Source organism: Nicotiana tomentosiformis, chromosome 1 (genome assembly GCF_000390325.3).
Source record: "Nicotiana tomentosiformis chromosome 1, ASM39032v3, whole genome shotgun sequence".
In the NCBI taxonomy this organism is placed as follows: domain Eukaryota; kingdom Viridiplantae; phylum Streptophyta; class Magnoliopsida; order Solanales; family Solanaceae; genus Nicotiana; species Nicotiana tomentosiformis.
The window spans coordinates 54,479,117-54,502,867 of NC_090812.1; the positions used below are offsets into that span (position 1 = coordinate 54,479,117).

At 35.8% G+C, this 23,751-nt stretch overlaps 1 protein-coding gene and 1 non-coding gene across 2 annotated transcripts; both read right to left on the reverse strand.

Moving 5' to 3' along the window:
• Window positions 1-234: 234 nt before the first annotated feature.
• Window positions 235-308, reverse strand: TRNAV-AAC (transfer RNA valine (anticodon AAC)). Its single transcript has one exon. It is a non-coding gene; the product is annotated as a tRNA-Val (tRNA).
• Window positions 309-854: 546 nt separating this feature from the next.
• Window positions 855-4,821, reverse strand: LOC104121667 (growth-regulating factor 9). The gene is made up of 4 exons (XM_009633718.4): window positions 4,501-4,821; window positions 4,113-4,379; window positions 2,287-2,865; window positions 855-1,429 (listed from the first exon to the last, which is right to left on the reverse strand). The coding sequence occupies exons 1-4, from the start codon at window positions 4,541-4,543 to the stop codon at window positions 1,080-1,082; spliced, it is 1,239 nt and encodes a 412-aa protein (XP_009632013.1). The 5' UTR covers window positions 4,544-4,821; the 3' UTR covers window positions 855-1,079.
• Window positions 4,822-23,751: the final 18,930 nt, after the last annotated feature.

Consider the following 23,751-nt stretch of genomic DNA (forward strand, 5'->3'; position numbering starts at 1 on the left):
AAAATATGTACTTATCTAATTTTGTTGTGCTTGATGAATAAAATGGGATTGGGCACTAAACCTACGAACCTAGTGAAAGCCGAAAGGAATCAGTGAATTTTCATAGTTGCAATGACTCTTGAGAAAAACATTTCTGAAGCCAACACTAAACCTACGAACCTAGTGAAAGCCGAAAGGAATCAGTGAATTTTCATAGTTGCAATGACTCTTGAGAAAAACATTTCTGAAAAGAATTGGCTTCGCCCGGACTCGAACCGGAGACCTTCAGTGTGTTAGACTGACGTGATAACCAACTACACCACGGAACCTTTGTTGCCAGTGAGTAATTAACAAAATATTTGAACTTTGTTCATGCTCAAATTTCTAGCTCTTGTACTACCATGTAACTAACTTGTCTTTCGTTTTCCCTCCATTCATTTTCCTTTGTTTCTTTTTCCTACTATGTTATATCATAGGAGAAATGGTTTGTACGCCAACGATAGAGCATGTAACCAACTTTACTAGATTTTCATTTGACAAGTCTAAAGTTAAGCTTTATATGGGAGCACAAGTTCATGATTTTTGCCTTTATGCTACAAAAAAGCTAGTCTTCATGTCTATAGTAGAGGATAGAAGCCATAATAAACTGTTCTGTTGATAGTTTCGGTTATACTTCAAAAGGTCCAGGCAATACATCTTCCCAACATTCTCAATCTTCATGCATACAATAGATAATAGATAATAGATAAACTCATAAACAACAAGACTCCCTCCATCCTAGAAAAGAAAAGTTTTTGAGTACGAAGGTCAAACCTTCTAATTTTTTGTGTGGATTTCTTTACATTTTTTTAAAATCATTTAGTAGAACTTGCTCGTTGAACAAAAATAGTCATTGATTAGCCCACAGATTGAACAAATACATGTCCATCTGATCCATCAAACCTAGTACAAAACGGAATTTTAATCCTAAAAAATCTATAAACTAGGAACATGTAAATGACCGTTAATAACTACTACACAGACTGACCTTGATCACTTCTCAAGTTTACACATCTTGCCAAAAAAGAATACCAATATCAAAAAGTCTCCGCGTTTTTCAACTAATGTGACACAAATGCTGGTATTTCATCAGTGATAGTGGTGGCATCACTAGTACTGTTACTGTTAGAGTCATCATCTTCCGTAATGTTTCGAGGATCTGGGAGTGTTGAAATGGAAAGACTGGTGTTCAAGTTTATTCCAGTACCATCATTTTTAGGTATAACTTGATGGCAAAACCTGTATGAGGAAGGTTTTGAAGGCTCGACATTAATGACCGAGTCTGAGGCTGCCATTATCTTTTTGGCTCCCCTGTGCATGTGCGTCTCACAGTACTTTTGACGAGGAACAGCATTCCTGCTGCATCTCCATTTCTTACCATCTGATCTTCTGCACCTCTGCAGTTCAGTTTCTGAGCATGTGTTACAGTCAAACCTCAAGTTAGTGGTAACAATCATCAAAGGTTGCTGAGCTAATAAAAGGAAAGTTCAATATAAAAGAAACTAACTTCTCCTTCCACCATTACCAGCTTTAATGCAAAAGGATCTCCTGCCGCAGTCACAGCTTTAATGCACAAGGATCGAATAAACAAAAACTAGAAATAGATACACCAGGTTGCTCCGAGATTGAAAATAAAGTCAACCATCATCTTACATATTTCCTTTCTTTTTTTTGATAAGGTAATTATCTTCCATTTTTCCTATAAGACAAGCGTCACCTCTAAATAAGCTATCACACATGCTAGAAAGGATCCTGGATCTCTTTTCAGATATTTGCAACCAAACTACCTTATAAATTTCTTTTCACCTTGTCCACCACGCTCCTATGCTCTCCTACAGGCCATAATAGGCATAACAAATCCAGCTCATCCTCCACCTACTTCACAAAATCCTCAAAGACTTTGAAGTAATAAAAGAATATGTTAATGCATGCTTCAATGAATTTCATGACTAGCGAACCTAACTCGTCTAAGTAGCATAGAATGACAATGATCCTTTTTCCATGCAGCAACCTAACATCTGGTTTGCCTAATTTAACACATATGTGTACCTATAGGAAGAGGAAGGGGAGTCCGCTATGGTGGATTGATCCAATAGTTCCATTAGGCACCCAAAAATTAGGCACTGCTCGGAGGAACTTTAATTAACAAAAACTTTTAATAATCTACTGCAAGACAATTTTCCAGGATTCTTAAACCGATGAAAGAGAAGGAAAAATAAAAGAGGGAAAGAAGTTGATCCAATAATATAATACTGGTTTATGCTTTACCTGTGGTATGTTGAAGATCACTCTTTGCAGATATACCAAAAACTGGAACCAAACCACCACTATTCCTAGCATCTCCATAACTCTGCTTTTGGTTGGCTTTGCTGGGACTAATACGGTTGAAATCAATATTCTTGCTATCAGTATTGAAAGATTGGGTTCTTATGCAAGTTGTGGTGTCCTTTCTATTAAAAGTCATGTGGTTGTCTTGTTTCTCACTGCTGTTGCAGGAATTGGTGGGTCTTGGTTTAGCAGATGAATCCTCGACGCTATTATTTTGGTAATTTCTGCTAGTAGAAGACAAACAGGAGGTTTTACTACTAGCAGGGGCACATTTGCTACCGGGGTCATCAGAACGAGCATTCAGTTTAATTCTCTTGGAAGTGATACTTATATCATCTGATTTCGTAACATATTCGGAAGCTTCCACAAGCTTTCTTGAACGACGACCCCTATGCATGTGCTGCCCACAGTACTTCTGACCTGGAATCACATCCCGTTTGCACCTCCATTTCTTACCATCAGTTCTTCTGCACCTCCCTGGTTCAGGATCCATCATGCTTGCATAATCAAATCTTCCTACTGAAACCAGCACCCATATTAAAAAATAAAATCGTTATGACAATGCTTAAAAATCCTAAATATTCACGAATCCAAGTCTTCCCATCGTGTGAATGAATTATAGTATCATACATGGAGAAACATTTACTCTAGCCCTAAACTATCAACGAATATTGACTACGGATATGCATTCCCCGCATCAAGCTACCTATGAAGTAATGATTTTTAGAAATTAAAAGCATAAGAGTAAGCCAAGCTATTGAGTTTTTCGAATTTTGAGCTCATATAGTAGGAATAACGCACCAAACAATGCTTTCCCGTCATACAGTGGGACCGTGGGAGGAAAAGATGGAGTAAAGTATGAAGACGATTCACCAAAGATCAGTTCTAGTATAAATCCAGGGCAAATTTTGATATTAAAATAAATCTATAATCAGTGGCGAAGCATGTAAATTTCAATAAGGGCAGTGGTGGTTTATGCAAAGGGTTGTTCAAAGTTTATATTTTAATTAATAACAAGTGTTATTTTAACCTATACACCGTCGTATAAGTTTTCGGCCTAGGGTGTTTAATTGACCACACTTGGCCACAGAGGCAGAGGCAGAATTTCAAGCTTATGAGTTCGGAATTCTAATCGTTTGAAGTTATTGGGTTCTAAATTAATAATTTATACATATTCAATGGAATTTTTAAGACAAATACTTGGTTCGAACCAAAACTAATGGGTTCGGCCGAACCCGCTCCTGACACTAGCTCCACACTGACCATCAAATTTATCGTATTCTCGTGCAGCAACTAGGATGCATCTAATAGGGGAATCAAAGAACAGACTACAGAATGTCTAGGCAAGGGGGGGTCTAATATAACAGGGGAAGAGCCGAAACTCAATAAAAATATCCAAGACAAAACCAAATTTTTTCCAGCAATTGAACTTCATAAAATGTACTACCAAGTTTCAGAAAACAAGAAAATCATTCCCGATAGGCTAAAATCGGTTCAATTTGGGATCTCAACATTCTTATCTTTATGCCTTTCCACTCTGTTATTCGAAAAAAGAAAAGAAATTCAAGTAGCAAGAAATAAACAAGACAGTTCCCCCATTACTATTAGACCTAGCTACTAAAACAAAGAAGATTCATCCAACAATATTTCACCAGTTCATCCAAAAAAGACACATTCTTGAATAGATAGCACCAATTTGGTTCATTCAACTAGTAGAATATAATATGGAAAAGGGCAGATAAAAAGCCAAAGAAGAAGAACATTACAGGTAGGGTAAAGTTTGTTGATTACAGCAGAGCCCAAGGAGCTGGAAACAGTATTCCAAATGGTGAAAAAGAGATGAAAAGGAACTGGAAGACCAGAGACTATGTACTTAAAAATCACAGCTTGGAGCTGGAGTTCATGAAACTGAGCTGTTGTGAACACAGACTTGGCAATGGCATTGGCAACTTTTTCTTCTTCCTCAACCACATAGCCTAAAGACAGCTTTATGCAAGGTGGTGACCCTTCTTTCTTCTCTCTTTCATCTTTTCCTTCATCAAAGCAAGCATAATTTCATCAGTATCATAAACCCCACAAAGCAAAATCCAATCTTTCACAGATAAAACAAATATAAACATGTAGTAACAGAGATAGAGATATAGAGAGAGAGACCAGAGTGAGAAAGGGGTGTGGCAGAAGAGAGATGAGGCTGCATTTCTTGACTTTTACATGGGAGAAAAGCAAAGCGCTGCAACTAAACCAACTACAAGTAAAAATTTACTAGCCAGAAATTGGAGAGTGTCTCAGCTTCTGTCTTCTGAGAGTACAGCTGAGAGGGCTGACACTTGCCGCAGAGGCATCAAAGCCAAAACTGATGAGCACTGCAGGATAGAAAAGAACAAACAATAAAGAGATGTCCCTTCTTTCATCTCATTTTATACCATATGCATCAAGTTAACATGTAGTACTATACTATTAAATAGTAATTCAAGCACTAGAATGATAAAAAAAAAATTAGCATTTAATTTTTTGAAAGTTATGAAAAAATTATTAAATAGAAGAGAGTATCATGAACTTGGAAACTCCAAAATACAAAGAGTATCATGTGATTTAAGAACTATTCTCTCTTTTTTTTTATGGTGTTTAGTTGAACATGTAATTCTACAAGACATATTGACTCAACACATTAAATTAGTAGTAGTTGAAAAATGATAAAGCAATAAGACATATGGACTCATACATTATATTAGTAGTAGTTGAAAAATGTTAAAGCAATAATGGTAATGTTAAATGATACCTGTTAAAAGGTATTTAAAAATTTAGTACTTAAATAATTTATTAGTGAATCAAATATTTGAATTTTTTCTGCTAGTAATAAGTTAGAATGGAATTAAAGAATAGGGGTAGTACTGATTTTAGAGATAAAATAAAAAGGACAAAAACAGGTAGGAGTATAATTGAACAACAACACGGCACTCAACCCATGAAGAAAACAAAACAACTTAGGTCAGGGCAGGGAAGTCACTCATTACTGTCATGCAGGTGTGGCAGCTGCTGTCATATGGCCATTTCCCTACATTTGTCTGTAAATGTGAACATCTTAGTAGTAAAAGTGATTAAAGTGAGTGGTCAGAGGTTTCTGACGTTAGCAGTTTTTACAGCCTTAAGGCAAATGGGCAGTGTGCCATTCAGACCAACGCTATTTCAGAAGAATTTCGTGATATCTACTGTACTATTACTAGTAATGTTCTTCGCTAGAATACTGACCAAATGCTATGTCTTAGCACTCTGGTTAACAAGTGGCTTCAATTATCCGGTAAACACTGTTATTTACTACTTAGAGTACCTTAGGACAATATTTGGTTGAAGTGCTTGATCACCTAAGTTTGGACAATGAGCTAGTTTGAATTAATTTATTTTAAGTGTTTTTAAGTCAAAATTGTTTTTAAGCCACTTTGTAGTGTTTGAATAAAGTTATAAAGTATTTTTAATCACTTGTTTTTAAATTAAAATGATAAAAATAAGTCAAAAGCTGGAATTCCTAACTTTTGACTTAGAAGTCACTTACAACAAGCACATCCAAACGGGCTCAATATGTGATTGAAGTTAGACAAAATAAAATACTATTTATAGTAGGTGTTTAAGAATTGTAAAATTTCGAAAAAAAGTAAAAAAAAAATTCAAGTGAAAATAGTATTTGAAATTTAGAGTTATGTTTGGACATGAATATAATTTTGGATTTTTTTGAATTTTTGTGAGTGATATGAGTAAAAAAAATTAAAAATAAGTTTTTTGGAGTTTTTAAAATTTTCGAAAAATTTTAAAATTCATCTTCAAGTGAAAATTGAAAATTTTATGGCCAAACACTAATTTCGAAAAAGATAGAAAAAAAAATTCGAAAAAAAGTGAAAAAAAATTCATGGCCAAACGAGCTCGTAGTTGAAGTTTAAAATATGAATATTTGGAGTTGTTTGATCGTTTGGACTTTGGTGTGTGAGGGATTATAAGAAATAATTTTAATATATACGTATAAGTTTTTCAAGAAATGCATAACTAAGTGACTAACGTAACATTTGGTTGACTACATAAAACACTAATTCATGCATAACTTGTGCTATCTTTATTGGTGTCTTGGTAGTATTGAATAATATGATCAGCGTTAAAGTATGCAATAATTTAAGTATTGTTTTACTGCACAATAAAAATATGAATACATATATTAACAATATTTTTTAAATATAGAATTGCTCTTAAAGTATGTAATGGCAATGTAATATTCCATATTTCAGTACTATTAATAGTTAATGGAAAGTGTGAATGGTTGCATACTAGCATCCCAAGTGTGAAGTGTGTCAATAACTTTCTTTTCGAAATAGAAACTGCTTAAGCACTGTACACTAACACACCAAAAAAACAATTAAGAATCACCATTTCATTAACAAGGTAGGTTTTTGTTATATCCATTCTATATTTTTCAACTATATTAACTTATGTTTTTTTCTACAAAAATTTATCATAATTGATCTAACCATCTACAAAAAAGGGAGAAGTTTCCGCAAGTTTATGCTCCGGTGTTTGAAGAAATTGTTATTCTCTGAAATCTTTAGGCGCCCGACTCTCTCTATAAAACTGGGCTGTAAGAAGTAGTCGTATTGGTTCAAGACAAAAAGCGTATGGGTCGTAGGACGGTCCAATAAGCCCCATTTCAAATGAGGAAACTAGGGAATTTTTGGGGCCGTATTTTATGTAAAATTAATATGGGCTGACCAGTTTTTAGGCCGATAATTAATGTAAAAATAGCACGGGCTAGCCAGTTTTCGGATTGGTAATTTAAAAATAGCAAGCATTTGCAAAGTTATTGAAAAATAGTCACTATTTTGCTGCAACACGGAACTGGTCCAGCATAATATACTGAAGATTGATGCACTTGTGTATGAACTTCCAGCATAATATGCTGGAACTCCAACACGCGAAAAGTTCCAGCATAATATACTGGAGATTGTAGCACCTATGTATGAACTTCCAGCATATTATGCTGGACCGGTATATTATACTGGAACTCCAGGATAATATGCTGGAGTTCCAGTATATTATACTGGAACTTCAGTATATTATGCTGGAATATTTTCCGGATTTTGAACAGTATTTTCGTTCTGATTTATCTTTACATGAAAAGTTGCTAAATTTCGATTACTTTTAAAATTGTGGCTATTTTTGAATTACCACTTGTAAATCTGGCTATTTTTAAATTTCTCCCGTAATTTATACTTAGAAAGTATAGTTGAGATGATCACTTTACTATTAAAAAAAAGTAGAAATTTTACCATGTGCTATTCATTTCCTTCATTAGACTTGAAACATATTTGTGGTTTCAAACTCCTCCATGTTGTGATACTTACAAAAACAGATGCTGCACTTCTTTCTTATTGGCCGCATAAGTGCGGGAAAGAAGAACTTGCATAGGAAAAAGATAAATTTCTCAATTATGGACCACAAATTTAAACTTCTGCACTTTGTTTTGTAGTTTCACTTGTATGAGTTAAAATTTCCTTTCACTTTTATAAGTTCGAATTCGAAGACAATAATTTTCACTGGAATTATCCCTTTATTTTCTCAAGTAATGAAATTGCCCCATTATAATATTTTGTTTACATTATGGTGTTGTAGGTTCCACACGTAAAATTAATCATTATACTTGAAAGGTTTAGATTGATTGTATTTGACTGTTCGAAAGATTCAAAACAACAATTGTGAAAATACCAATTTATGTTCTTTTATATGTGAGTTAGTATGACGATTCCATTTTTATACTATTACATACTCAGGACCCTAACAGAAAACTAACGCCTCACATTTGCAAACACACATCAGATGAGTATATAGCACAGCTATAAACAAATGAAGTAAGCAAATGGATGTATCACCAAATTTAAACAGATATCTCAGATGTCGAGATTAATATATTATCATACCCAAGCAATTAGCTAGGACCACCCCAAAACGCCACCCATGTACAACATGAATAACATAAAGCATGTCATGAAAAGAATTTGACAAATCAAGAGAAAATATCCGTCTCTCCTTATCCTTACATACAAGTGAACAAGACAACAAAGGTATATTTTCCAGCAATTAATGCCACAAAAGATTACTGTCGCATGAGAATTTAACTTCTCATTAAAGATAATATAGGATTCATTTGCATCTCCAGTATATTTTAATCGACTTTAATAAATTGATAATTATAAATTTTGTTGTTTACGAACTCATATACTTAGAGCAGACATTTGTCTGGAATTACTGTCACACCCCTTTATACCCCCAAAAGATATGTGTTATGGATTATTGTGGGTTAAAGAGTTTTTTCAATTAAAGTGACAATTTTGAAATAGGGATTATTTTGTTATTCAGAGTCGCCACTTGGAATTGATTTTTGGTGTTCCAAGTCACCTTTTATTTGAATCCCTAGTCAAAGGAAAGTTTGACTCTTTTATTATTGGTCTGCGAAAACAAAGTCTGGATAAGGAATTCTATTGACCGGGGAGAAGGTGTAAGGCATTCCTCGAGTCCCGCGGTTCTAGCACGGTCGCTTTATTGACTACAACTTGGCTTGGATTAATTTTGGATAAACTGTGATTTATTGATTCTCATGTTTTAACTTATGTCCGATTTTATTACTTGATTAGATTTTTAAAAATTATCTTGAAATAAATCACGCGTACGTGTACCCATTTTTATTTGGCGTGTCAAGAATCATGTCACACGTACGTGTACACGATCAATAACATTTTATTATTTGTTAAGATTTTTTATCCAAAGTCGCGCGTACGCGTACTTTGATTTATTTTTGATATTATAATTATGTCATGCGAACGTGTACATAATCACGATAATTATTTTATTAGAACGTGCCTAAAGCTACTAACGTGTTTATGAATATTATAAAATTATTTACGGACTACTAAAAGAAGGCAGCTATATGATATTAACGAGCCTAGCAAATTAAACTTATTTGGTCAAAGCATTTCTAATTCACAACAAACTTCAACGGCCCACTTTATTCTCACAACCCAAATTCTTCTTTCACCTAAACTAACCAAAAGTCCAAAGATCAGCATATTTCTCATGATAAAGCTGGCTCAAAATTAATTATTTTCTCACAACTTAGCTACTAAAGGTGACTCATTCTTTATGAATTAAATTAGATCTAAACACATTAAAAACTTGAACAGTAAAACTATATTGGATAAAGGCAACAGTAAATGAAAAGAAAACTACTACAATTAACATGCTTTCAACTAGAAAAATAAAACAAACAACATATAGTAACAAAGTATAGGAAGAATAAAACAGTGAAGAGGGAGAACTAGACCTTCATTGATGTAAAACCATCTTTTAGCATAATAGAGAAACTCCATAGAAGTTTGAACAACAACTACAAACCATGACAGACCCACGACCGGAAACCTCGACTCGGTGACCTCAACCCAAAATGTCGGTGTGTAATGTATAAAGAGGGGGGGTTGTTTTGAAGTATTTTCTGGTTTAAGGTTGGTTTTGGAGCTGGTTTTCGTGGATGTTGAAGCTGGGTTTCGCCAGAGTTTTGGTGGCGGAAAAAAGCTGATTTTTTGTGAAGTTCTTCGCTGCTTTTTGAGCTGGTTTTTTAAGTGTAGTTGCAGTTGTTTCGAGGTCTTTTGGAGGTTATTTTCGGACTGAGAAGTGGGCTGGTTTGGGGGTGGATTTTCAGCTTAATTTTTGGGAGCTTTGTTGCTGGAAGTGACCAGTTTTTATGGGATTAAGGACTGGTGACGTTTGGTGGTTATTTGGAGCTGGTTTTATGGGCAAGAGGGGCTAGTTTACAAGCTGGAACTGGCAGTGTTTTGGACCATTTTCGTCACTATTTTCAGCTCGTTTTTGAGCTATTTTGAAGGAGTTTTGTGGGTGAATGTTGACATTGTTTTGTTGCCTTTTGAGCTGGAGTTTCCAGCTGGTTTCCATGGTAAAGAAATATGAGTTAGTAGAAGATGGGTTGTGAGTGGGGGGACAAGCATGGGGGATAAGGAAAAGTGGAGTGGGGAAGATAGAGTAATAAGTGAGATAAGTGGGGGAAAATTCAAGCACGGTCAAAAATTAGGTGCTCACAGCATACCCTATTTGCTTGGAAACATGAAGAGTTTTCAGACAAAGAAAAGATGAGTAATATGACTAATTTTTAGTCATACCGTTATTCAAAAGGGGAAGAAAAATGTGCAACCGATTCCTGATTTTGGATAACCTACATATCCCGGGTTATAAGGGAATCAGGTTGCGTGTAGTTCAAGTAGAATGATGGAGTGATGAGTTCGAGAGTCGAGCGAGGTACCGTCGAGGCTCCGGTCCGTGGCCCTGTTATTACATCAAAATCTAAAGGAACTAAACAAGCCTATCAGCTATGAGTTACAAGATTCCTATCTATAAGTCTTCTGAAGCTTGATCTTTAGTCTTGACTAGTTGTTCATGCAGACTCTGATCTGAACCTTGATGCTTGCTAGCTGTAGGTGCTAGTTCATTCTTCTACGGCTTCTTCTGAGCAAAATAGGAATTGTGAAGCTCGTAACTTCAGTCATGTTTTGAGCAGTCCATATCCTTTCCATCTGCTTCTGTATTTGTATTCACTTCTTTTCCTTTTCTTTTCTTTATTCTGTATTGAGACTTCTTCTTTTGTTCATCTCGAACCTTGTGCCTCGAGGTAAAACCTGCTCATACATCACAACAAACAAACGAATGAAATTTTTCTGCCCCAGTTTTTACTAGAAAAATTTCATGAGTTATTGTAACACAATTCTAAACTACTTCTTTATTGAAAGCAATAAAAAAATGGGAATGGTGTACCCTGAAAAGGACATGATGATTTTTTTTGTCCCAAAAGAATGCCTCAACTAAGGATTGACGTACCTTATGTTGGGAAAATGTGGCCATGGAATGATATACCTTATATTGGCAATGATATCAGGGAATGGTATACCCTGCGTTAAAGATAAAATCAACTAGGGAGTGGTGTACCCTATGTTGGAAAACATAACTAGGGATTGGTGTACCCTATACTGGTAAGGAGACTAGCGAGTGGTGTACCATATACTGATAAGGAAATGTAATTAGGGGATGGCGCCCTGTAATACTGAAAAAGAAATGTAGCCAGGGATTGGCGCCCTGTATTACTGAAAAAGAAATGTAACCAGGGGTTGGCGCCCTGTATTACTGAAAAGGAAAATGTAATCAGGGGTTAGCGCCATGTATTACTGAAAAGGAAATGTAACCAGGGGTTGGCGCCCTGTATTATTGAAAAAGAAATGTAACCAGGGGTTGACGCCCTGTATTACTAAAAATAATGTAACCAGGGGTTGGCGCCCTATATTACTGAAAAAGGAAATGTAACTAAGGGCTGGCCCCCTGTATTACTGGAAAAGAAAATGTAATCAGAGGTTGGCGCCCTGTATTACTATAAAGGAAATGTAACCAGGGGTTGGCGTCATATATTACTGAAAAGAAAATATAACCAGGGGTTGGCACCCTGTATTACTGAAAAATATTGAATCCTCTAGGCGAAAAGGTTCTACCTGGGTTAAACTACGAAAAGCAAACCTAGGCGAAGTGCACTTCTAATCGAAAATATGAGGTGGATCCCCTAGGCGAAAAGGTTCTACCTCGGTTAAGCTACGAAAAATAAGCATGGACGAAGAGTACTTCTACCCGGAACTATGAGCTGGATCCCCCTAGGCGAAAAGATTCTACCTGGGTTAAGCTATAAAAAGCATCCTGAGCAAAGAGTACTTTTACCCGGAACTGTGAGTTGGATCCCCCTAGGCGAAAAGGTTCTACCTGGGTTAAGCTACGTAAAACAACCTGAGCGAAGTACTTCTACCCGGAACTATGAGTTGGATTCCCCTAGGCGAAAAGGTTCTACATAGGCTAAGCTACGTAAAACAACCTGAGCGAAAAGTACTTCTACCCGAAAACTATGAGCTGGATCCCCCTAGGCGAAAAGGTTCTACCTGGGTTAAGCTACGAAAAACAACCTAAGCGAAGAGTACTTCTACCCGGAAACTATGAGCTGGATCCCCCTAGACGAAAAGGTTCTACATGGGTTAAGCTACGAAAAACAGGCTGGGTGAAGAGTACTTCTACTCGGAACTATGAGCTGGATCCCCCTAGGCGAAAAGGTTCTACCTGGGTTAAACCACGAAAAGCAAATCTGGGCGAATAGTACTTCTACTAGGAAATACGAGCTGGACCCCCTTAGGCGAAAAGGTTCTACCTGGGTTAAGCTACGTAAAACAACCTGAGCGAAGAGTACTTCTACTCGGAACTATAAGCTAAATCCCCCTAGGCGAAAAGGTTCTACCTGTGTTAAGCTACGAAAAACAGCCTCAACAAAGAGTACTTCTACCCGGAACTATGAGCTGGATCCCCCTAGATGAAAAGGTTCTACCCGGGTTAAGCTACGAAAATGAAAGGTATGAACATTAGTGATGGATGCTAAAAATAAAGGAAAGTGGAGATTTTGAGGAAACTTACCTTTGGTGACATTCGTCCTTTAGGAATCGCCATTCTGCACTCCTTTATTCCTGCTCCAAACAAAGAAAAATTATGAGTTTTAAAAGTGGTGGTCGGTTTGTGGCCTTGATGTCTTTGGCAGCTTGGCTTTGTGCTCATCTTCTTTTGATGATGATTTCAACCTGCCACTAGATGTTTCGTGAATACCACTGGCATTTCTGACCCCTGAGAGCCTTTGACTTCTCAAACCTTTACATGACAGTTGGTCGCGTGGGACTTAACCTTTTCAACTTTATTTTGCCTTTGTGGCATCTCACTTTCGACTTCTTTCCTCCACAACTTTCAATTTCAGAGCATTGGGGAACCTTTGGATTTTCATACTTTGCCAAAACGGTTAGCCACTTGGGACTTAACCTATTCAACTTCATTTTGCCTTGCAGGCACTTTCAATTTGAATTTCTCCTTTCGAGAGTTTTTTATTTCAAAGCATCAGCCACCATGGCCAGTCGGGGTTGACTTGACGCCCCTGCCAAGGTTGGGTGCCTCTTGAATATTATCTTGTATCAAACGAAAGCCATGTAAATCAGTCTTGCTATCCCTTCTTTGCCTTAGTTTTGGAATAGAGTTATACCGAAAGGGATTCAAAGAAAAACAAACAATGGAATGAAGAATGAGTTTAAAACAAAAGGTATCCCTTTCAGGGAAAGAAAAAGAAGGACTTATCTGAAGTACATGCGGACTTCAATGAACATGACATGCTTTTTGGACTGGATGCCTGACTTGTGTAAACCGTCCGATTCTTAGAAATTTATCACAACTTTTGCCTCGAAACCGAGAAACCTTGCCCATGACTGTCAATACCAATGGCTGTGAAGATTCTCTTTTTGATCAGTAGTGCTCTTTGCGGGTTTTCACCAGCTAATCTCTCTCATTTCTCTTCTCACCATCGTCTTATAGTGCCCTTTGCGGGTTTTCACTAACAAGACTCTCTCATTTTTATTTTCTTTGCTCTGCATCGCCCTACGATGGCCGTGAGGGTTTTTACCAATAAGACTCTCTTATTTTATTTCTCTTATTTGGTTGTATCAGATCCAAGTAACTGTATCCTTCAATTCTTGAACATTCTCATTGATTGATCGGAATGACTTGAAAAGGATTTGGGTAAGAAAGATTTGGATTGAATTACAATTTTGGAACTTTTAAGGCAAACCATCTTCGACCATTTGTAATATCTGTCCCAGTTTTTTTTATTATTATTTTTATTTTGGAAATATTGAATTTTTTTTTGGTGTGACTGAACCCAGAGAAAGGCTGTCTACGTATCCTTTAGGAATCAAGTCGAACGTAGTTCAAGAAACATGAATTTGTTTGGATTTTTGTTTTGTTTTCTTTTTCTTCTTCTTTCTCTTTTTTTTTTCTTCTTGTCTTTTTTTTTTAGCATCTTTAAGTTCCAAAGAGGGTAATCAAAGAAAGGTAACCGGCTCTAAAAGGTTAGCAAAGGATTGATAGGGTTTGGATAGCTAGAATGAAAGCCTCTGTCATCCCAATCAGAGAATAGTAATGCTACATAAAGGGTCAAACATAGTACATTTTGACTGCATCCGCATTGACGGTTGTTTCAGGGATATTTTCTTCGATGTTTCCCCAGGTACAATGCTCTCTTTTGCAGTACTCTCATTACAATGTATGAACCTTTCCAATTTGGAGCCAATTTTCCTTTAGCTTCTTCATGAGATGGGAGGATACGTCTTAGAATGAATTGTTCTATTTTAAATTTTATGGGCCGCACTTTCTTGTTGTAGACACGGGCCATTCTTTGTTGGTACAACTGCCCGTAGCAAACTACGGCCAATCATTTTTTATCAATTAGTGTCAATTATTTCAAATCGGTTCTTGACCCAATCTTTATCCTCAATCTCGGCTTCAGCAATGATCCGAAGAGAGGGAACTTCAAATTCTTCTCATTTTATTTGGACTTGACTAGGCCTAATGTTCTAATTCTTTATTTATTTTCTCACAAGCCATATCTTTAACACATTCTGCTTCTTGATTCATTATTTCGAGGTCTAACAGCGTTTTAAGATCTGGGCCTGAAGTTCGCAGGCATGTCATGTCATTAAAATCTACATTAACAGAACTGAAAAGAGAATAAGAAAGGTGACAAGATTAAGAAAAGAGACATTCCTAGACAATGAAATATTAATTTTATTTAATTAAATTTTTTTTTGAATTTTAAAGATAGAAGGGTTTTCATCGGAAAGTAAGACAATAATGTAAAACATCCGGATTTCACCCTGAAATAATCTGGACGCAGAAGGGATAGCAAGACTGGCTACCGAGTCTCCCGTCTGATGGGGGACTTTCAGGTTTGGCGACCGTTTTTTTTTGCTTTACTTCTGTCTCGGCAATGGATGCAATGGCCTTCAGTGCCAGATCAAATTCCTCATCTTCACGGATCATTCCGACTACTGGCCCATTGGTGTGAACAGGCAAACGATTGTTCATCATATTAGGGGCCTTTTCATCCCTAAGCTTTATTGCCTTACCTCGATGAGATCTTCCACTGCTCTCTTAAGAGTCCAACAGTCTTCTGTATTATGTCACACCGCTCTAGAGTGGTATTCACATCTAGCATTAGCCCGGTGCGAGAGGGACTCAGGGTTTGGCCGGTTCGGGACTATTGGCTGCAGTAGACCTAACCTAACTAGCTTTAGAACAAGCTCGAGTATAATTCACCAACATGGGTGAATTGATTCTATCTCGGGGGCTCTTTTTTTTCTTTTTTTCAAATATTTTTTTTTTGATTTTTTTTCTTTTTGTTGTTTTTCGCTCTTTGTTTTTCTCTGTTATTTCTGTCACTCTTTTCTTTTTCACTCATTTGTTTTTGTTCTTTCTTTTTTTTTCGGTTTATTTTTTCACTCAATTTATTTATGGCTATGATCGAATCCGATGAGGATTGCCTACGTATCATGGCGCCACATGAATCAGATCATTACGTAGTTCAATAAAATCGGGAATGGAGTAAATAAACTAATTTTTTTTTTTTTTATAACACTCAAACTATGAAAGCGTTTAGAAAAAGAATATATATTTTTGCATTCCATTTTTTTTTGGAATTTTCGAAAGAAAGGCTTTTAAAGAGGAAAGAAAATATTTTTGGATTTTTTGTATTTATTTGTTTTTGAAATTTTTTGAAAGAAAGACTTCTAAAGAAAAAAGAAAATATTTTTTTTTGGATTTTTTGAATTTTTGGGAAGACTTCTAAAAAAAATACAAAATATTTTTTTGGATTTTGATTTGATTTATTTTCTTTTTTCGAATGAAAGACTTCTACAAAGAAAATAATTGGGTTTAATTTTTTTTATATTTGTTTGGAATTTTCTAAGAAAAGACTCCCAAAGAAGGAACTAAAGGAAAATATTTTTTGGATTTTTTTTTATAAAAATAATTGGGGCCGGAACCAATGAGGTTTGCCTACGTATCTCATATCTGGTGTGAATCAGACCCGCGTAGTTCGGTAGATCAGAAAAAAATAGATAAACTAACTTCATTTTTTTTCATATACAATTAATCCGACAAAATCTCATAGCAAAGAAAATATTTTTAATTTTGTTTTCGATTTTTTTTTGAAATTGGTGAAAGAAAGACTTCTAAAGAAGAAAGAAAATATTTTTGATTTTTTTTTTTTTTGTAAATTTCAAAAGAAAGAAAATAATTTTTGGGTTTTGATTTTCTTTTCTTTTCAAATGAAAGACTTCTAAAAAGAAAGAAAATATTTTTGGTCTTATTTTTTTATTTTTTTAAAATTGGGACCGGAACCGATGAGGTTTGCCTACGTATCTCACATCCGATGAGAATCAGACCAGCGTAGTTCGGTCAAACCAACTATTTTTCTCTTCTTTTGTTTTCAAAAAACATTAATCGTTAAAAATCATATACACTAGACCACATTATTTTTTTTTATTTTCTGTTCATTTAACTGATTTATGCTAAAGTTGGCAACATGCAAGCCTCCCAAATAATGCAACAAGTAGCACATAATATGACATAATAGTCTCAACAAGGTATTTGTCCTAAAACAGAATTCGGCCCCTGTGCCGACCCCTACTGAGTCAAATGCACCTGATGCAAATATAAACAAACCTACTAGGGATATCAGGTATGAGGTTTGTTCTTCTAAGTTTAAATCCTGGTGGAGAAGGTATCTAGACTAGCTAACTCAAGCGGACAACTCGAGTCGAAGAGGGTTAGCGTACCGGTAGCATTGCTTTCCGGCTTAGCTGGTGATGCACCCCGCCTAAAACATGTGTGACTAAAATCCTTTATCGGGTGACAAGCACCTCAGCTATCTCAAAAAAATCGGGCTATGTCAAACAAATACCCAATTTAATTTCAAGAAAACTCAAAGGGGTGCGTGAGAAGATAATTTATATGTAGAGTTCAACAATATCAAAGCGGTAAAAAGAGGACAGGTAGCACATTAGGCACAAATAAATAACAATATATCCAAAATTAATAAAGCCAAGTAAAAGTCAATCGCTCGAATTCTTAAAAGTCCCCAGTAGAGTCGCCAGAGCTGTCACACCCCTTTTATACCCCCCAAAAAGATATGTGTTATGGATTATTGTGGGTTAAAGAATTTTTTCAATTAAAGTGACAATTTTGAAATAGAAATTATTTTGTTATTCAGGGTCGCCACTTGGAATTGATTTTTGGTATTCCAAGTCACCTTTTATTTGAATCCCTAGTTAAAGGAAAGTTTGACTCTTTTATTATTGGTCTGCGAAAATAAAGTCCGGATAAGGAATTCTATTGACCGGGGAGAAGGTGTAAGGCATGCCTCGAGTCACGTAGTTCTAGCACGGTCGCTTTATTGACTACAACTTGGCTTGGATTAATTTTGGATAAACTGTGATTTATTGGTTCTCATGTTTTAACTTATGTCCGGTTTTATTACTTGATTAGATTTATGGAAATTATCTTGAAATAAGTCACGCGTACGTGTACCCATTTTTGTTTGGCGTGTCAAGAATCATGTCACACGTACGTGTACACAATCAATAACATTTTATTATTTGTTAAGGTTTTTTTATCCAAAGTCGCGCGTACGCGTACTTTGATTTATTTTTGGGATAATAATTATGTCATGCGAACGTGTACATAATCACGATAATTATTTTATTAGAACGTGCCTAAAGCTACTAACGTGTTTATGAATATTATAAATTTATTTACAGACTACTAAAAGAGGGCAGCTATATGTTATTAACGAGCCTAGCAAATTAAACTTATTTGGTCAAAGCATTTCTAATTCACAACAAATTTCAACGGCCCACTTTATTCTCACAACCCAAATTCTTCTTTCACCTAACCTAACCAAAAGTCTAAAGATCAACACATTTCTCATGATAAAGCTGGCTCAAAATTATTTATTTTCTCACAACTTAGCTACTAAAGGTGACTGATTCTTTATGAATTAAATTAGATCTAAACACATTTAAAACTTGAACAGTAAAACTATATTGGATAAAGGCAACAGTAAATGAAAAGAAAACTACTACGATTAACATGCTTTCAACCAGAAAAATAAAACAAAATAACATATAGTAACAAAGTATAGGAAGAATAAAACAGTGAAGAGGGAGAACTGGACCTTCATTAATGTAAAACCATTTTTTAGCATAATAGAGAAACTCCATAGAAGTTTGAACAACAGCTACAAACCATGACAGACCCACGACCGGAAATCTCGACTCGGTGACATCAACCCAAAATGTCATTGTGTTATGTGGAAGAGGGGGGGGGGGAGGGGAGGGAGGGGGTTGTTTTGAAGTGTTTTCTGGTTTAAGGTTGGTCTTGAAGCTGGTTTTCATGGGTGTTGAAGCTGGGTTTCACAAGAGTTTTGGTGGCGGAAAAAGTTGATTTTTGTGGAGTTCTTCGCTGTTTTTTGAGCTGGTTTTTTAAGTGTAGTTGCAGCTGTTTCGGGGTCTTTTGGAGGTTGTTTTCGGACTGAGAAGTGGGCTGATTTGGGGGTGGATTTCCAGCTCGTTTTTTGGGAGCTTTGTTGCTGGAAGTGACCAGCTTTTATTGGATTAAAGGCTGGTGATGTTTGGTCGTTATTTGGAGCTGGTTTTATGGGCAAGAGGGGATGGTTTACAAGTTGGAACTGGCAGTGTTTTGGACCATTTTCATCACTATTTTCAGCTCGTTTTTGAGTTATTTTGAGGGAGTTTTGTGGGTGAATGTTGACGTTGTTTTGTTGCCTTTTGAGCTGGAGTTTCCAGCTGGTTTCCAAGGTAAAAAAACGTGAGTTAGTATAAGATGGGTTTTGAGTGGGTTTGAGTGGGGGGACAAGCATGGGGGATAAGCATGAGGGACAAGGGAAAATAAAATGGGAAAGATGGAGTAATAAGTGAGATAAGTGTGGAAAAATTCAAGCACGGTAAAAAATTAGGTGCTCACAATTAAGTGTAGTTGCAGCTGTTTCGGGGTCTTTTGGAGGTTGTTTTCGGACTGAGAAGTGGGCTGATTTGGGGGTGGATTTCCAGCTCGTTTTTTGGGAGCTTTGTTGCTGGAAGTGACCAGCTTTTATTGGATTAAAGGCTGGTGATGTTTGGTCGTTATTTGGAGCTGGTTTTATGGGCAAGAGGGGATGGTTTACAAGTTGGAACTGGCAGTGTTTTGGACCATTTTCATCACTATTTTCAGCTCGTTTTTGAGTTATTTTGAGGGAGTTTTGTGGGTGAATGTTGACGTTGTTTTGTTGCCTTTTGAGCTGGAGTTTCCAGCTGGTTTCCAAGGTAAAAAAACGTGAGTTAGTAGAAGATGGGTTTTGAGTGGGGGGACAAGCATGGGGGATAAGCATGAGGGACAAGGGAAAATGAAATGGGAAAGATGGAGTAATAAGTGAGAGAAGTGTGGAAAAATTCAAGCACGGTAAAAAATTAGGTGCTCACAATTACTTCTAAATTGTTTGATTGAGAAATACATTTTGTATTTTCAATGAATAACGCATCCATTGCTTAAGTCTTGCATGACACGTAGGAGTGTCAGATTAATAAGATGAGTATCAATCTTGACGGTCAAAATTAATTGGGTAAGTAAATAGATATGATTTAATAAATCGCAGTTTAAATTGTACCAAGATGTTGTGTCAATTTTGGGTTAAATAATACTCCCTTCGTTCACTTTTACTTGTTCATTATTGACTTTGCACATCCCTTAAGAAATAATAAATAATGTGCATAATTTATCATAATACCATATTAATTGGTGTATAGTCTTAATGGTTTTGAAATGAGTTTTTAATGCTACAGGCAAAATAGGAAAAATAAATTATTATTTTTTTGATACGCGAAAAGTGATGAGTAAAAATAAAAAATTATTTTTAAAATACTTGACAACTAAAAGTAAACTAATGGAGTAAAGGAATTGTTACACAAATAGTAGGCCAGACGACCACTGTTACTCTAGTTGAGTACTATCGAGGTAAGTACTACCTCTAGTTCGCTTTAATTGAATTTTTGATATTTTTTTACATTCCACAATATTTGATTTCTTTAGTTATCAAGAAGAAATTAACTTCTTTTTAAAGTTGCCCTTGGAGTATAGAGTCTAAGAGTGTTATATTTTCAATAAATAAATTAAGGTTAATATAGTCAATTTTATTATTAATTAATGCTAAAAGATAAATTTTTTAATATATGTGGAAATAACTGTGATGACCCAAATGGTCATCTTTGGAATTAAGACTCTATTCTGGGCCTGTTAGCCTTACAAACCTTATTTTTACTCACCTCGATTTGCATGCGCAGTCCGAACGTAAATCCGGAAAGCCTTTATGTGAAAATTTATGAAGTAATAATTTTTGGGATTTAAAATTTATTTTTAGTTGACTTTGGTCAATGTTTTGAGTAAACGGACCCAGATCCGTATTCCGACGTTCCCGGAAGGTCCGTAGTAAAATATGGGACTTGGGCGTATGCTCGGAATCGAATTCCGAGGTCCCTAGCTCGAGAAATAAATTTTTGATGAAAATTGTAAGACTGAAATTCTTTGGATTTAAAGAAATTGATTGATGTTTGGCATTGTTAGTACCGGGTCCGTATTTTGGTTTTGGAGTCCTGTACAGATTTATTTAATATTTAAGACTTTTATGTTAAATTTGGTGAGAAACAGAGTTGGTTTAACGTGATTCATACGTCCGGTTGAGAAAATAGAAATTTTAAAATGTTATTGAGAATTTTATTGGATTTGGTGCTAAATTCGTAGTTCTAGGTGTTAGTTTGGCGATTTGATCGCACGAGCAAGTTCGTATGATATTTTTAGACTTGTGTGCACCTTTGGTTTAGAGCTCCGAGAGTCGAGTGAGTTTCGGATAGGCTAAAGAGTGAATTGAGCATAGAAATCATAGCTGGTGCGCTTCAGGTCTGCAAACTTTGCAATTGCGAAGAAGCTTCATATTTGCGAGCAGAGGGGTTGGAAGGGGACCCTCGCATTTGCGAAGTTCAGGATTGCAATTGCGATCATCACAGGCCGCATTTTGCGAACGGTTGTCCGCATTTGCGAAGATGGACTGGGACTGGGATTCTCGCATTTGCGAGATTTTCATCGCATTTGCGATGGTTCAATGTTCGCAATTGCGAACAAATAGTTCGCATTTGCGAAGGCTGCAGAGATGCGAGAAGTTCACATTTGCGATACTTTTCTCGCATTTGCGAAGCCCAGGTCACAAATGTGACATCTGCAGCTGAATAAAATGACTTTTGGATGGGATTTTTGATTCACTTCCCAATTCTTCAAAACCTAAAATACAAGAGGCGGTTTTCCAAAAGTCATTCCTTCCTCAAATCATAGGTAAGTGATTCTAAACTAGTCTCTTTCAATTTTTTACATCTTATAACAAGATTTCAACCAAGAATCTAGAATCAAGGTCGGATTCCAAAACCAATTGTATATCCGGACTCGTCTCGGAATGGATGTTCAGATTTCGTAAGTTTTTCCGAGATTTGAGACGTGGGTCCCATTGTCGAATATTTTAATAGATTTCAGATTTTATCTGGAAAATTAGTAAATTCATATGGAATTAATTCTTATGATTCGTATTGAGTATATTGAATTATTTGTGAATAGATTTGAAAATTTCGGAGACAAATTTAAAAGGAAAAGTCGTGGTTGAGTAATTGATTGGAATTTACAAAATGAGGTAAGTGTCGTGGTTAACCTTGACTTGAGGGAATAGAAACCTTAAATTATTTGTTATGTGAATTGCAAGTGAACGACGTATAGGCGAGGTGACGAGTGTCTATAAGTCGTCAAATTAATTGTTTGCATGCTTACTTGAAAAATCATAAATTGTTCTAAATCATGAATTAATTATTATAATAATTATTTCTCTCCTATTCTTTGTCAAATATTAATTCTTGAATTCCTTCATTAATTGTTACATGCTATTTGAATTATGTGCCTTAATTGTTATTTGACATCTAATATATTAAATATTAAACTGCATATTTTCTCTCTGATTTCCATAATAATTTGCTATTTGCCTTTGTTTGTTTCATAATTAAATCATAATTATTGTATGCTTGTTGTCTTATAATTTATATTAATTGTTGCATTTATTGGGGAAATTTCTTCTATAAGAATTGGTAAATGAACATGTTGGAGGATCGGGTTGCACACCGCAACATAATTGATTATAATGAATATATTGGAGGATCGGGTTGCACGCCGCAATAAATTTGATTAAAAGTCGACACACACACACACACACACACACACACACACACACACACACACACACATATATATATATATATATATATATATATATATATATATATATATATATATATATATATATATATATATATCGTGTTGCACGCCGCAACAGATTTGATTAATGTGAATATATTGTGAGAGCGGGTTGCACGCTGCAACAGAATTGATGAAAATGATAATTGGCTATGACTGTTGAGTTGGCTTCAATTATTATAAACGAGTTATCTGATTTATTTTTATTATTGTTGTTGTTACCAATATTGCGTACATGTAATGTAAGTGACCCGCCTTAGCCTCGTCACTACTTCGTCGAGGTTAGGCTCAGCACTTACCAGTACATGAGGTCAGTTGTACTGATACTACACTCTGCACTTCTTGTGCATATTTTGAAGTTGGTCCTAGCGGCGTACCATAGACTTGCTCGGATTTCAGCTACTCAGAGGAGACTTGAGGTATAACTGCACATCGTTCGTAGTTCTGAAGTCTCTGTCTACTTTACTTTAGATGTGTGTTTGTTTCCAGACAACTTTATTTTGTTCAGACATTTATTTGTATTTATCCTAGAAGCTCGTGCACTTGTGACACCAATTCTGGGATGATATTTAGACACTGTTATTTTTATGGATTAATCACTATATTTCAGACCTTACTTCCGCGTTTATTTCTTTGTTATTAATAAATCTAAAGATTGTTTTAAAATTGGTTAATATCATTCTAACGTTGACTTGCCTAGCAAGTAAAATGTTAGGCGGCATCACGGTTCGAATGTCGGAATTTCGGGTCGTGACAATAACAAAAAAATCGATTAAAGTAGATGGACTTGGGAGAAAGCATAATTTCTAATTACATTATTACACCTTACTAAGGTACCTCTTCTCTCCTCCCCCCCTCCCCACCCCCCACTCCACACTCGTCTGGTCCAAACTCTAGCTTAAAGACATAACCAACCGTTACAATAATCAATAATTTACCGTGAATTACTGCTATATTTAGATGTCCCTATAAAAAGCCCAACCCAAACAACCAAGAGTTCAAGGACATGTTTGTAACTTACACCTTTAAAGAGTTTATTTAAAGATGATAATACCGACAACATCAGATATCTCC

Excerpts from the sequence above, each read along its gene's own strand:
- LOC104121667 (XM_009633718.4), bottom strand. The coding sequence starts at position 4,543 with ATGCAGCCTCATCTCTCTTCTGCCACACCCCTTTCTCACTCTG. Across the intron at positions 4,380-4,500 it reads CACACCCCTTTCTCACTCTG|GAAAAGATGAAAGAGAGAAG; the intron begins GTCTCTCTCTCT and ends GCTTTGATGAAG. Across the intron at positions 2,866-4,112 it reads CAACAAACTTTACCCTACCT|TAGGAAGATTTGATTATGCA; the intron begins GTAATGTTCTTC and ends TGCTGGTTTCAG.